This window comes from Camarhynchus parvulus, chromosome Z, assembly GCF_901933205.1.
Source record: "Camarhynchus parvulus chromosome Z, STF_HiC, whole genome shotgun sequence".
NCBI lineage: Eukaryota > Metazoa > Chordata > Aves > Passeriformes > Thraupidae > Camarhynchus > Camarhynchus parvulus.
In genome coordinates this window covers 48,897,882-48,910,931 of record NC_044601.1, presented here as the reverse complement: position 1 = coordinate 48,910,931, position 13,050 = coordinate 48,897,882, and the positions used below count along the sequence as shown (strand labels likewise).

Genomic DNA, 13,050 nt, shown 5'->3' with positions numbered 1-13,050 from the left:
TTTAAATATTTCTTGATGCTAATCGTGCAGGAAAAATAATGAAATATTAGGTGAATTCTTGCAGTGGAGATACTGACTCTATAGTACTGAGTAAATCCACTCTGCTTTCTTCTGAGTCAGGCAAAATATTACAGTTCAAGGAAGGCTTAGTACAAGATTCTGTTGTTGTGTAGGATTGCATCTCCTCTAGCCTCTGTATCAAGATATCTTAGACTTTCTTTCAGATGCCTGAGCAAGATAAAAACAGAGTAAAATATAGATTACTGTAAAGGGCATATAGTAAAGGTGGCTGTTAGAATGCCCTGCACTGATAAGGTACAGACAATATTAGCTCTCCGTATTTTGGATCTGGTGTACATTTACACAAAAAGTAAGTACAAGCATTAATAATAACACTTATTTCTCATACATCTTTCTCCTTCTAGGCTAAATTGTCTTGTTATTTAAACCTTTTTGTCTTGTTTTGACTTAAACCAATGTTAATTTGTGTACTAAATGCAAATGATAGCCTTCCATCTTCATTCTTGGGAAGCTCAAGTGGGATTCATATGAAATGAAAATTACTGCAGTCTGGGAAGGGCCTAGTGTCTGATAGTGGATTTTGAGACTAGTTTTACCCCCCTGTGTCCTAGTTCTGACCAGGACAGAATTAATTTTCTTTGCAGTACCGAGTGTGGTGGTGTGTGCTGTAGTCCTGGCTGCCAGGGCAGCTGAGCTTGCTGGGTTGCTGAGCCTAAGAGTTCTGGCTGCTATGTGCTGTCTGAGTGGGCAAGGCCAAAACCCAAATGTTACTCATTGCCTTCTATCTCGTTGCTGGGGAGGTAAGGGAAAGGGTCTCTTTCTCTCAGGGTTTCTTTCTGATCCCGGAGAAAGTGTGGTGGGCAGGGGGTCTGTCTGCCATTGGTTTTTCTTGTCCTGGACTCGCTGAGCATTTTTGCATGTAAATAACCCTCTCTTTGTTTACATTTTTGTCTTTAGTGTTGTTGCTGTTGCTGTTCATTTTCTTATCTCATTGCTGTTTCCATTAAAAGTCCTTACCTCAATCCTTGATCTCTGCCTTTTGTATGTCCCACTAGAGGGGGAGGGGAGCAGTTTACAACTTCCTTTTTTTACTGGGAAAACTAAGCTTGGGAATACCATTCCTAAACCACAGCACCCTTTGAGAAAGTCACTTGTTAACCAAAGAGCGATGATGTTCCCCAGTTTTAGAGCAAAATTTAATAGAATGAACCTTTTCTTGAAAGATCAGGTGAAGACCTACTGCTTTTCAAATATTGATTTCTGTGAGGATAAAATGCCCTAATATTACACTACAGTGATGAAGTTGAAAATTATTTGGCATAATTTTCCCTATGGCTTCTAGAGGGGATTAATACAGAGTTTCTGAAGGAGTTATGCTTTATGTATTGTATGTCTACTTGACAAAGTAGATATTGCTGAAGCATTTTGATGATGGCTTGTTTGGAGCTGTCTGGATGTTGCTGGAAGTCTGGAAACCTGTGGATCGCAGCACTAGGAAATGTCTGATTTCACCCTTCTCTGAGAACTTCATCTTACCAGTGTCTGACAAGTAGAGTCAAAAAGGAAGGAAAGAAAAGGCATAGACCTCTTTTTATGTAGAAAGCATTAAAGAAGTAAAGCACACCTATTTAAATAGGTTTGTATAACTTAGTTTTTTGCAGTCACTTCCTAATTCTCTTTTTTCTGTCCAGATGACAAGGAATTAACCTTTTGAGGTGATAGATATAAAGCTCTCCCTGACTGCATATGTCACTGATATATTTGAGGATTGACATAAATGGAATATCAAAGATGTGTACATTGCAATCAGTGCCTTAAGCTCTTTATGGCACCTTTTTAGTTGAGCATGATAGGAGCCTATGCAAAAAGGGAACCAAAATTTAATGTAAAGAAGCAGAGAGAGCAGATGGGAAGTTAATTCAGGTTTTCCAGTTCTGTGAAATGTTATCCTGGATAAATGGGCAAGAAACTGCAGCTTTGTTGTACATTTTTCTTCTAGACTCAGGCAGGCTGTTAGCAAATTGGGTGCAGAAGCATTTATGGGTTCCGCTTTACCAATGTAACAAAGAACAATAGCACATTTGGAAGACTGATTGGAAAGTGTTAAAAGATTATCCTGTGCTGCTGCTTGGGAACTCCTAGCTTCCAAAAGAGTCCCGGAGACCTCAGCAGCTCTCTGTGGATCTACTGTTAAAATAAAATGATGAAGCTGAGGCTTTTGATTTCTTGGCAAACCTGTGGTGATTTACCAGGGTACACACCCTGTGTCAGTGGTCAGGCACATAGCCTCTGCATAGCTGTCTTAGATGACAAGATTAATGAGGTGGGGTTTAATGATTTCAGGAAACAAATGTTTAGCCCATGTGGTTTGGAGATGTTTTTCATTTGATCTGTTCAGTCAAGATCTTGCATTGTGTTTTTAAACTGAGATTTGATTAAAAATAAGATTCTGAATTGTTGCTTTGCATCAGCTTGTTGGTCTTCCAAGAGAAGACAGTTGCTTTAGTAATGTGATTGTTCCACTTTTGCATAGTTTGCAGAGATAAGTAAGAACTTAAGGTGGACATATTGCCAAGACCAGTATATAGCTTGTTTATTGACGGTGGCTGAAAGTAAGCAGAAATTAACAGTATTGATACATGCTTGTCATCTTAGTACAATTCCTTGAATATTCTCCTTGCTGCTAGTTTGTAGCTTAGGCTTCGTGAGCTGGAGATGTGGTCTGCCTCATTAGTACCTGTAGGGAGACAATTCTGAGTGGTGTCACTCTGTGAGGGGGAGTGTGGCCCTGTGGCCCTGTGACCTGTGTGGCCCTGGACTCATGGTTTCCTGCCCACAGCCAAGTGACACCTCTGAGCAGAGAGCACGGGCACTGAGAGCCCGTGAGCACTCCTAAGGAATGACTGGCCTGCACCTTGGTCATCTCCCCTTGGGACACTGGATGAAGAGCCTTAGGAATTGAGTGGTACAAATTACGTAGATTATGATGAATTCTGGAATAGAAGCAGAATAGTCCTCACACACAAAATTGTGTAATTGTCCGTGTGGTAAGTGTCTTATTCCAATTTGTCCTTCAGACTTGGAACCTTATTCCTTCAAGGGGAAAATAGAGGAATATTTCTTAATATATTTTTCTTGTTTTCATTTTTGACTAGCTTTCAGAGTTTAAGTTTCAGAATTAGCACTCTAGATGTTTGCATCTCTTGTTGCTTTAAATATGTTTCTATGTAGGAAAAAGATACAGTTTTGAGAACAGAGAACTGTATCTAGTGGAAGGATGATGTGAAGGACTAGCAAGTGAATCGCAGGAATTCTGGGGGAATCAGCTCTGGTCAGGGCTGCAGTGAATGATGTTTCCCAATGGGAGGAGTGTTACAGTAAGCCATCCATTGCATTGCCTAACTGCAACATCTCATATTTTAACTCACTCTTTCTGAACTTGACAGGCAAATATTTGCTTCCCAGTGCAACTGGACAGCAGCTGTGGCAACCTGTAGAAACCACTAATCTTGTTCGGATGCGCTACCAAACATTTGGACAGTCAGCACCTTCACTCACTGCTAGTTTGGTGAGTAACTTTTTTCAATGCTAGAAATGTACCAAAAAATTTTATCTCTGTGTCTCTTGGTGGGAGGGTGGGGATCAAACCAAAGTCTATTTCCAGACCAATCTCTTCTCCTTACGCTGCATTTTTTAAGTACTTATTGCTTACCTACACACAACTTTACTTAATATGTTGAGTGTGGCTGAATAACATTTATGGTAGCAGTAACTCTGAATTGGGTTACTGTATTTTGCATAAAGCCTGAGCTGAATGTTGCATTAATATAGCTGCTTGCATTTAAATTGTTTCTTTCCTTAAAAAAAGGCATGCTGTAGAAGGCAACTGTCCTTTCTCCTGAGCATTCTTTTCTATCAATGTCTCTTTCCCCTTCTGAAAGTACTTAGTCCTCATGAGGACACAGATGTGTGAAGCAAGAGTTTAATGAAGTCTTTTGGATAAAAGTATAAGGGAAGAGAAAGGGGCAGAGATGCATCATACACTTGACCTTTCAGCTTTTTGGTTTCAAGCATCTGTTTCATGCTTTGTGTTTCTGTGTATTAATATCTTAAGAAGTGTTGGAATTTAATGCAGGGCCCTGTGTACTAGCCTATACTTTTCTTGAAAGAGTTGTGGTAAGATGTTGCTTGTATAAAGAAAGAAAAAAATTATTAATGCTTTGCCTCCCCTGTTGCTTCCCTTTAGCTGGTCATTAAAACTTGGTTGATCCATATCTACTTTCTAGGAGAAGCTTATTTTGTGATTTTTTAAAAATTTTTTTTGAACATAATATTCAGGTTGAAGGCAGCTATGGTCAGCCAATGTTGAAGAGATATCGTCATGACTCTCTTTCATATGTTATTGATAGGTCGATGGCTGTTTTCTCCATGATCTGTCTGAAGTAGTATTTCGCTTCAAATGCAACAAATCTTGACTTAAAAATCTAATCTTGCCTTCTGCTTGGTGGTGGTAGTGCTGCTGTTTATGGCTCTTTAGGGCAGATACGGCTTTTTGGACTCCACACTGACTGCAAACACTTAATTCTATTGGAAGTTCTATGCTTTGAATCCTAATATTTTCCAGGGAATTAAATGTCAACCTATGAATATTGTTAATTGTGAATTTTGTGAATGAAGTATTTGGATTATGTATAATTGAAATGAAAAAGAAAGTAGACGAATGGTCAGAAATGAATTTAAATTGCATTAAACCCACATTCTTTCTTCTTTTCTGTATTTGGGAATAAAAAATTATTTCTTCCACATTAACTGAATTTAAAAAGGGCTGTGTTGCTGTTTGATGGTCTGTTTCTATCTGCACGACTTTTAGGGGGCATGCTGCTAGCAATATTGTGTTTTTGTTGTGCTGTGATGCTTAAACTAGAGGAAGAGGAAGATGCAGCACCATTTTGACAATAATGACTTTTTTTTTTACTTTAAATGGTCATAAAACAGTAGACTAATGAAAAATTCAGTGAGCCTTCCTTCCTTAAGGCCCTTTAACTCATCACCTATATAGTTTTATGGCATATCTGTCTGCCACAGGCTTCTTCCTTCCTGTCTCTCCACATCTTTCATCTGTGCCTGACTGCAGTTTCTTTCATGCTGATGCAAAAGCAGGCAAGAACCGTCTAAGCAGATCTGAGCAGATTGTGTGCAGGGTGGAGGTGCAGGTTTCTCAGAAGTGCTTATTTCTTATCTGGAACTGCTGATCAGACTTGTGTCCTAAGGAGGTTAATGTTAGTGTCACATAGGCAGAGCTCTTCTTAAGCCTCCTTTGACAAATATTTTGCTGTCAGGCTTTTGAAGGACTTTGGTCTTTGCTTAAAAGGGGCTATAAGTTAGGGATCACTCCCTCTCCTTGCGTACTTTTCTTTTCCACTTGATTCCATGATTTGATTGAATTTGGGAGAGTTGAATTTGGGAGGCCTATTGTTAGATTCTAGTAATTGGAGCTTTTACTTTTAATCATGCTTAGGAGAGAGTTTACTCTTATGTAAAAGTGATTTTTATGAAGAATTTTCATGTAGCTGGTCACAGTCTGAGTTGAAATTACTTTAAATGTATTGCCTTGCTCATCTGAAAAACAATTAACCTGTTATTAGTTCTTTTACCAGACCCGGTCATTCTCACTTGGTTGATACTCAGCTGATATGGATCTGACTGAGTAGTGATTATGAGCCGATACAGACAAGAATAACAAGTGAACAGGTCAAAGATACATGCTAGTGCTTAGTGCAGTTGCAAACAGGGTACAAAAAGTGTAAATTTTTTTTCTTGTTGTGTCAATAATGTATTAAAAATTCACAAAATCTCGCACTGGTTCACAGGTGTAAAACCTTTCCATGGGAAATGATAGATTTTTTTTTTACAGAGTATTGATTAAAAATGGGCTGCAGGTTGTTGCTTTAGGTACAGTTCAATAGCTATGCATGATTCCCTCCTGTAGTATAAGCAGTTGTACTATAAATTAAAAATAGACTTTCTGTGTAGACCCGCAGAGCTGGTTTAAAGATGTATAGGAGAAGGCTGATTTTGTGATGAGTGGGTAGTGTATTGGATTTGATGTGGACCCTTAATTCACAGAATCATGGAATAATCTGAGTTGGAAGGGACCCAAAAGGATCATAAAGTCTAGCTCTTGGCCCTGCAGGGAACAACCCCATAAATCACACCATGTGCTTGAGAGCATTGTCCAAATGCTTCTTGAACTCTGTCAGGCTGGTGCTGTCACCACTTCCCTGGGGAGCCTGTTCCAGTGCCCAGCAATTCTCTGGGTGAAGCAACTTTTGCTAATGTCCAATCTAAACCTCCCCTGTTAGAACTTCAGGCCAATCTCTTGGGTTCTGTCACTGGGCACCAGAGATAAGAGATCAGTGCCTGCCCCTCCTCTTGCCCTCATGAGGAAGTTGTGACTGCATTGAGGTCTCCCGACAGTTCAGAGGCAGCTCAGTCAGAGTTGTGCTACTCTTCAGTTTCTGTCATGAGCATTTTGAACTGTCCATGACAGACAGTTCTCTGGTGGTGACACAGACAATGGGACTCTGCACAGAGACTTGGTGTGGACTTCAAAACATTAGGAAAATGATGCGGAATGTCTTCAATGCTGAATAGAAAGGGAAAGCTGAGTTGAGGAGTGGTTCTGCTTTAGGATGTTTTTATGGGTCGTGTTGGTCTGGTTGGTCTCTTCCTCTCCATGGTCAGTAATAGTTGCTTCTGGAAGGCAATTCAGTGTGTGCATCTCAATGCTGAGTTTTGCAGGAGTGTAGGAAAAGTGTAGTAGAGCTAGTTTATCTCATTCCTTGCACTGTAGGCTGTCAGTCATCTCACTTGACTTCAGGCATCTTTTCAGGGTAGGATGGGTTTGGAATTAACATGAAGTTGCTGCCTCATTCAGTGTCCAAAGTTTAGGGGTCTTCTTCCTGTTCTCTACCAGTCCCCTGCCACTCCATAAATATTTTGAAATATAATTTGTAGACTTACTGTTTTGACTTTTCCATTTATTACTGAGAGGAATTTTTGGAAAATGCTTCAAAATAAATTGAAATAAAGGCAATTTTGTTAAGTTCTCATTGTAATAAGCTGATATGCTTAAAGTTATGGTAACAAGTCTGAAATTGAGCAATTAATTACTGTTTTATTGGCATAAAGGTATTTTGTGGGACACAAATTGAATGAAATTCTTGATTTTAACATTTTCTAGTTAGGTTCATATATAAAAACAATAGAAGCCTAAAGTGTCTATGATACATAATGATAAGTGGGTAGATGAAAGGAAATTAATTTGCACAAATTAATTGGGAAAAATTTTTCATATTTGGCTTTGTCATCATTTACTGTAAACTCCTGTTACTACAGACTTTATTGATTTATTGCTTGTTCGGCTGTATGGTTTTTTTTTCGCTAATTAAAAAAAATAATAATCTCTTACTTTAAGGAGCAGGCAGTCTTTCATTTTGTTTATCTGATTTATATAAATTAAAAAAATCCTTTGTGTCACATGAAATGTTTCTCACGGTCCAGAGAGCTTTCTGAGAGAGCATATTTCATGAGTACTTTATGGTAACTTGCTCTATGAAATATTCACGTAATAAAAATACTATAATAAAGATCCTCAAATGAAACATGTAGATTGTAATACACTTGGCTTTTAAATTCAGTCAAGACTGGATGTGTTATTTCAGCTTTATGGCAAGTATTGAGCTTAGGTTGGCTATTCCTTCTGTTGTCTGAGATGAGTATACAGCATGAAGTAGATTAGACTCTGAAAAGCATATGGTTTCCTCATGGAAATGTGAAAGATGCCAATGAAATAACTGTTGGTTTAATAATGGATCATCTTTTAGTACTTAGAAATAATTTCTAGAAACATCAAAACTAGAAAAGCAGTAAAACTGGCCTTTGTGAATGGCTTATGCCCTTTTCTACTAAGCAGTGAAGGGATGTTTTGTCTAGGTATGACTGGAAACATTTGCTACTTTTTAGCAAATTACTTACTTTACGTTTTACAGGGTTTATCTCTTGATTTCTTCCCCCTCCAAAACAGGCATTCCCCCACAAACTGCCTTCCTCAAAATGACAGAAGACTGAATTTGCAAATATCTGTACTTTGGTTGCTTTTTATTTCCATTTTATCAGTGTTAATTTGTAAGAATGGTCTTATGGAAACTGGAGGGGGCTAATTATATAAAGTGCTTGTTTATAAGTTGGATTGCTGAAAGGAAGAAACATAAGAAATGTCCAATATCTATGAAAAACAGTTCTACTTCTTCAGAAAGAGCTTTCCCTCTTCCTTTCTTTTTAATAGTATAATACTGAAAATGAGTAAGTGTGTCTTTGTTAAATATGCCATTAACTTCAGCTAAATTGACATAATGTTGACAGTTATTATGGGAACTGTTTCAAAACTAATTATGCTAATTAGAACTTAACTACCAGTAATTGCATGTATTCAAACAGCACACCAACACCCTTTTGTGTTGTTTCCCAGATGTAAGACAGCCATTTGTTGTCTGAGAAGCTGCAAAATTACTGCATAGATAATAAATGATAGCGAACAAATAAAATACATTCTTTAGAAGTGCTAATTGGTTAGATAAGTGAATGACAGTATCAATTGTGCTTAGCCAACCCATGTAATTTAAAAAAGGCTTTTATTTAAATGTTTTATTCTGGAATTGTAGGAAATTTTTCAAATCACCAGTTGTCTGTGTTCAGTTTTATATAATGAATATCAGGTGTAGCTGAACTTATTTTAAAGTAAACTTCCTTGACAGCAAAAGGGAACTGCATGTGAAATTTGGGTTTCTTTAAGTTTTAGTTCTTCCTGTCCAGGGATTCACGTTTTCAGTGCTTAAGTGTGAGCAGGTAATTAATACTCTGACAGTTAATGCAGCGCAAGTACAAGGATGGCACTTGTGAGAAGCACAAAAACTATATAATAGAAATTGCCAAAGTAGCCAGTCTTGGTTTGTTATCTCTAATCTTCCCAAAATAGTTAGCTGGACTTCAGAAACACAGAGTCTGAACTGAGGAAATAGCTTGAATGCTAAACCACTGTATAAAGCTGGAAACTATATTCTTATTTAACATAAAATAATCTTAACATCTAAGAGTAATTACTGAAAATCTTTTTAAAATGTGAGGTCTTTATTCCTATGAAGTGCTAAAATTGTCAAGTAATGATAGCAGGTTTTCTGTACTTCAATTGCTTCTAACTTTTAAGACTAGAGAGCTGTTCTCCCTTGTGTACTTTATTCCATTTATTCCTTACCCGTGAATACGTATTTGCTTTCATATTTCTTTCTATTTGCCTTTTAACAAATACTTAATTGCAGTTCTAATTCAGTAGATAGATCTAATTTAGTAGTAGCAAGAGAGAGGTGAATACATCTTCATAGAAATGCCTATATGCTTTGTATTTGTACACAACAAAAGGCCAGAGTAGACCTGGTCCAGAGGTGTGAAATTACAATACTTTGACGAGCTGATGCAAGAAGTTGGTGACTGGGTAGTCTCTTCCATAAATACAAGTATATCTCTACTTGGCTCTATCATTGTTTTCAAAATAGTCATGGTGTACTTGAATTTACAACAAAACTGTAGATTCAGCTGCTTGACAGAATTCTAGATACTGAATCCTTTCCTAAGTCATCTGTTTAAAATTAGTGGCTTTATTAATTCTTATACTTTCTTGCTTGTTCTTGGGTGTGGATAAAATACAGATGTAGTGATGGCTGGGGTCAGCATTTCTCCCAGAGAAAGCTTGTGATTTCTCATAATTGAGAACACAGCTTCTTTGTGCTGCAAATTATCATTAGTTAAAGAATAATGGGAAAAGTAAGTAAAATAATAATCTCTCAGAGAAGACTATCCTAGGTTAAAAAGTCCTGTAAGCATATGCAGTGTGTTTTTCAAAAATATCCCCTTTGTGGTGAAATAGGTCACTTCCCATCAGCCTCAGTTACATTCCAGCTGTCAGGATGTAGTGAGCATGAGAGAGAACTGAAAGGAGATACTGCACCGTTTATTAGAGGTGAATGTAGGTATAAGCCTCTTCTGTATGCTGCTAATGGTACAGAATGAGTAGAAAACAAATACATGTAGGAGCTAAGCAGGTCATCCCTGTTTTGCTTGAGTACCATGCTTGTGTTTTCCTTATGTCCCATATAATAGTCTTCTTCCTTCATGAGAGACTGAATGGTGAAAAGGCTCACTGGGACCAGTTTCTAGTTTTAGGTAATCAAGAATCTAGGGCTGTTCAAATTTTTGTCAGCTGAGGATGTCTCTGTTCTTCTAGTGTAGGACCCACACGGTTGAGATCAGTAAGCTAGGTTAAATATAGTGCATCACCTCTGGAACTGAAGCTTCTGACTGTGTTAGTAGTGGCTCTGAATAAGGGCTTATTCTTGTCTGCTGTAATATTTGAGTTGCCTGTGTATGGTGTTAGTGATGGTTATCTTAAAATGTCATCTAGAATTGTGTTGCCACTATCACTTAGAAAGTGGGAAAAGTGGGAAGTGTTACCAAAGTGAGGCTGTGAACTTTTCACCCAGGTAGAATTTGCCCCATGAGAGACAAAGGAGTAGTGGTGTTTCACAGAAAGCTATATAACCAGAAGAAATCAATGTGTAATCATTTATAGTGTTTGAAGTTTAAATGCCTTTCTGGGAATAAAACTTTCTCGGCTTGTTGTTGGACTTAGGGGATAACTGCGCAAAATGATAACCTGTGATTAACAAGAGATAAAACTCAAGAATATGGTGAACTTCTTTGGCCTTAGACCAAAAGGTTCTGGAGCTCCTTAGAAGTTTTATACATGTGGAAATGGAAGGGGGATAAAGAGGTTGGAAAGGACGTGCAGAGCGGGAAGAAACTGGAAGAATGACTGACATTTGGAAGGATTGAGGAAAATTTAACCATAATACTGTCTCGGGTTCCGTGCTGTCTTCTGATCCCTCTGGTCACAAAAAGCAGACTATTGTGAATTCATTGTCTGTCAGTTAGCATATTAATTGAAACACTGATACATCTACAGTTTGTAACATTTGATGAGAAAATAGTAAACAACAAGGAGATCTTCCTTTGCTTGAGGAGTTCTGTGCTCATGTACGAATCTAATTTGATTGGTCTGATTTGCAGTCTCAGAAGTACATAATGGAAGTTTAAACTAATTTCAATCACAGCTCTGTCTTTAAAATAAACTGAGATAAAGTCGGCATGGGGAATAATGTGATGAGTATACGAAAACTGCTGTCTACTTCTGTCTGCGTTCAGGGTCTGAAGTGAGAGGTCTTGTAACCTCAAAGTGAGAGTTTCCTGTGTGGTGTGGGTAAGTGTAGTAGGTTAGGGTATTTTTTGGTGTTTTTATAAGGCAATTGCAATGTCTTTGACTGTTCTTAGCAGTCTTAGGAATTTGGTACTCATGCATAATTAGAATAGGTTGATTAATTAAAAAAAAAAAAAAAGGGGTAGAGGACAAGATACTGTTCCACTGACCTGAATTTTAATAGCAATACTCTATATTGTTAAGAAACTTAGTTTTTAGCATTGTAAAAACTTTATTGCTAGTGCTGCTACTGCTATAAAACTTGATCCCTGTTTTGCAGTTTCAGTTAACAAAAATGCAAATACTAAAATTCTTTGAAGTTACTAGTAAAGTTTGGCCTGAAATGATGGGATTGTTTGGAAGCTGATGAGATGTATTCCTTTCTGCTAATTTTTTTTTGCTGTGGGGCAGCAGCCTGATATTAAAGGATAACGAAATAGGGCACAATTCTAAATTGGTTAACATTTTTATTTTCCTTCCTGTAAGCTGACATGTTATGCCTGTGGTACTTGCAAAGTGACTGTAATGTAGCAGAGGATGGAAGCAGACAGTTTTGAAACGATATCTCTCATTCCTCAAGCTGAAGTACTCCCATGGTTCTGATGATAGCTGTAAGTCTCAAAACAAAGAGACTCAAACTGAGTTGAATGACACTGCTGACTTACAGGCACTGGAGCAGGGTGGGGAAATGTAGTTTTTCCAGATCTCTGGTGGGAATGAACATTGCTCCACATTTATTTATTTAGTTAGTGTTTTTTGAGTTCTGCAAAGCAAAGGTATCTAGCAAGAATTTTTCTGAACACACAACAGAGTACTTTTGTGTTGGATGGTGCATTGCTGCTTCTGATCTCTTACAGTTTTAGGTTTAAAAGCAACTGCTGTTTTACTGACCTGAAACTTTAAGTGGGTTGACACATGCTGCTGGGTATTCGTAACTCTGGTTTTTAGTCATACTTTCTTGTATGTTCATGTGAAACCAGATGTGTTACTGTAAAATGCACTTTTGTCCTGTGGGGGCAGGTGGGAATGTGGACTTTGGTATTTTTTACCATACCTTACCTGTTAGTATTCTTGCAGTCTCTCCCTTGTTCTGGAAAATGGTGATTTAAATTGTTCTGGCTTCACTGGTGTGATGCAGTCATCGCATTTGCTTATCTCTTCTATACCCTGCCACAATGGACTGATTATTTTTAGCATCAAATCTGTTGTCACCTCAGTAAAGCTAGAAAGTATTGTTTGGGGTTTTTTTTCCTTTTATCATAGTATGCCCAATTGTGGTGCATATGTCTCTATCCAATTTAATCAGATTTTTAATAAAGTCATAGTACAGTAAGATCATTGCGTCTGTTAAGAATTTTCTTTCATAGTGTTGTGGAGATTAAGAAACTAGGTAAGTGCTCAAATTGACCCAGTGTCACTTGAGTAAAAGATATAGTAATCAGCAGGAGATTGGTTAACTGCTACTCTCTCATGGATGCATTTAACCTCTTGATCGTTGCGAAATAGCTGCAATTATGTGGTGGAGTGGAAGATACTTAGTATTTGGTCAGTTAAATTCAGAAATTATGGTTGGCTTTGTAAGCATGGAATAATTTCATAGTAATAATATATACTTGGCTGATCACAGATTTCTTTTGCTATCTGTTGAGTTGTCTATTTGA

At 37.7% G+C, this 13,050-nt stretch overlaps 1 protein-coding gene across 5 annotated transcripts in view; it reads left to right on the top strand.

The window, feature by feature from the left end:
- Positions 1 to 13,050, top strand: part of MAST4 (microtubule associated serine/threonine kinase family member 4) — a 276,947-nt gene that overhangs the window by 74,596 nt on the left and 189,301 nt on the right. For all 5 annotated transcript variants that reach the window (XM_030968186.1, XM_030968185.1, XM_030968184.1 and 2 more), the window contains exon 3: positions 3,468 to 3,589. In XM_030968186.1, the coding sequence (XP_030824046.1) occupies positions 3,468 to 3,589 (122 nt within the window). The remainder of the gene's footprint in view (positions 1 to 3,467; positions 3,590 to 13,050) is intronic.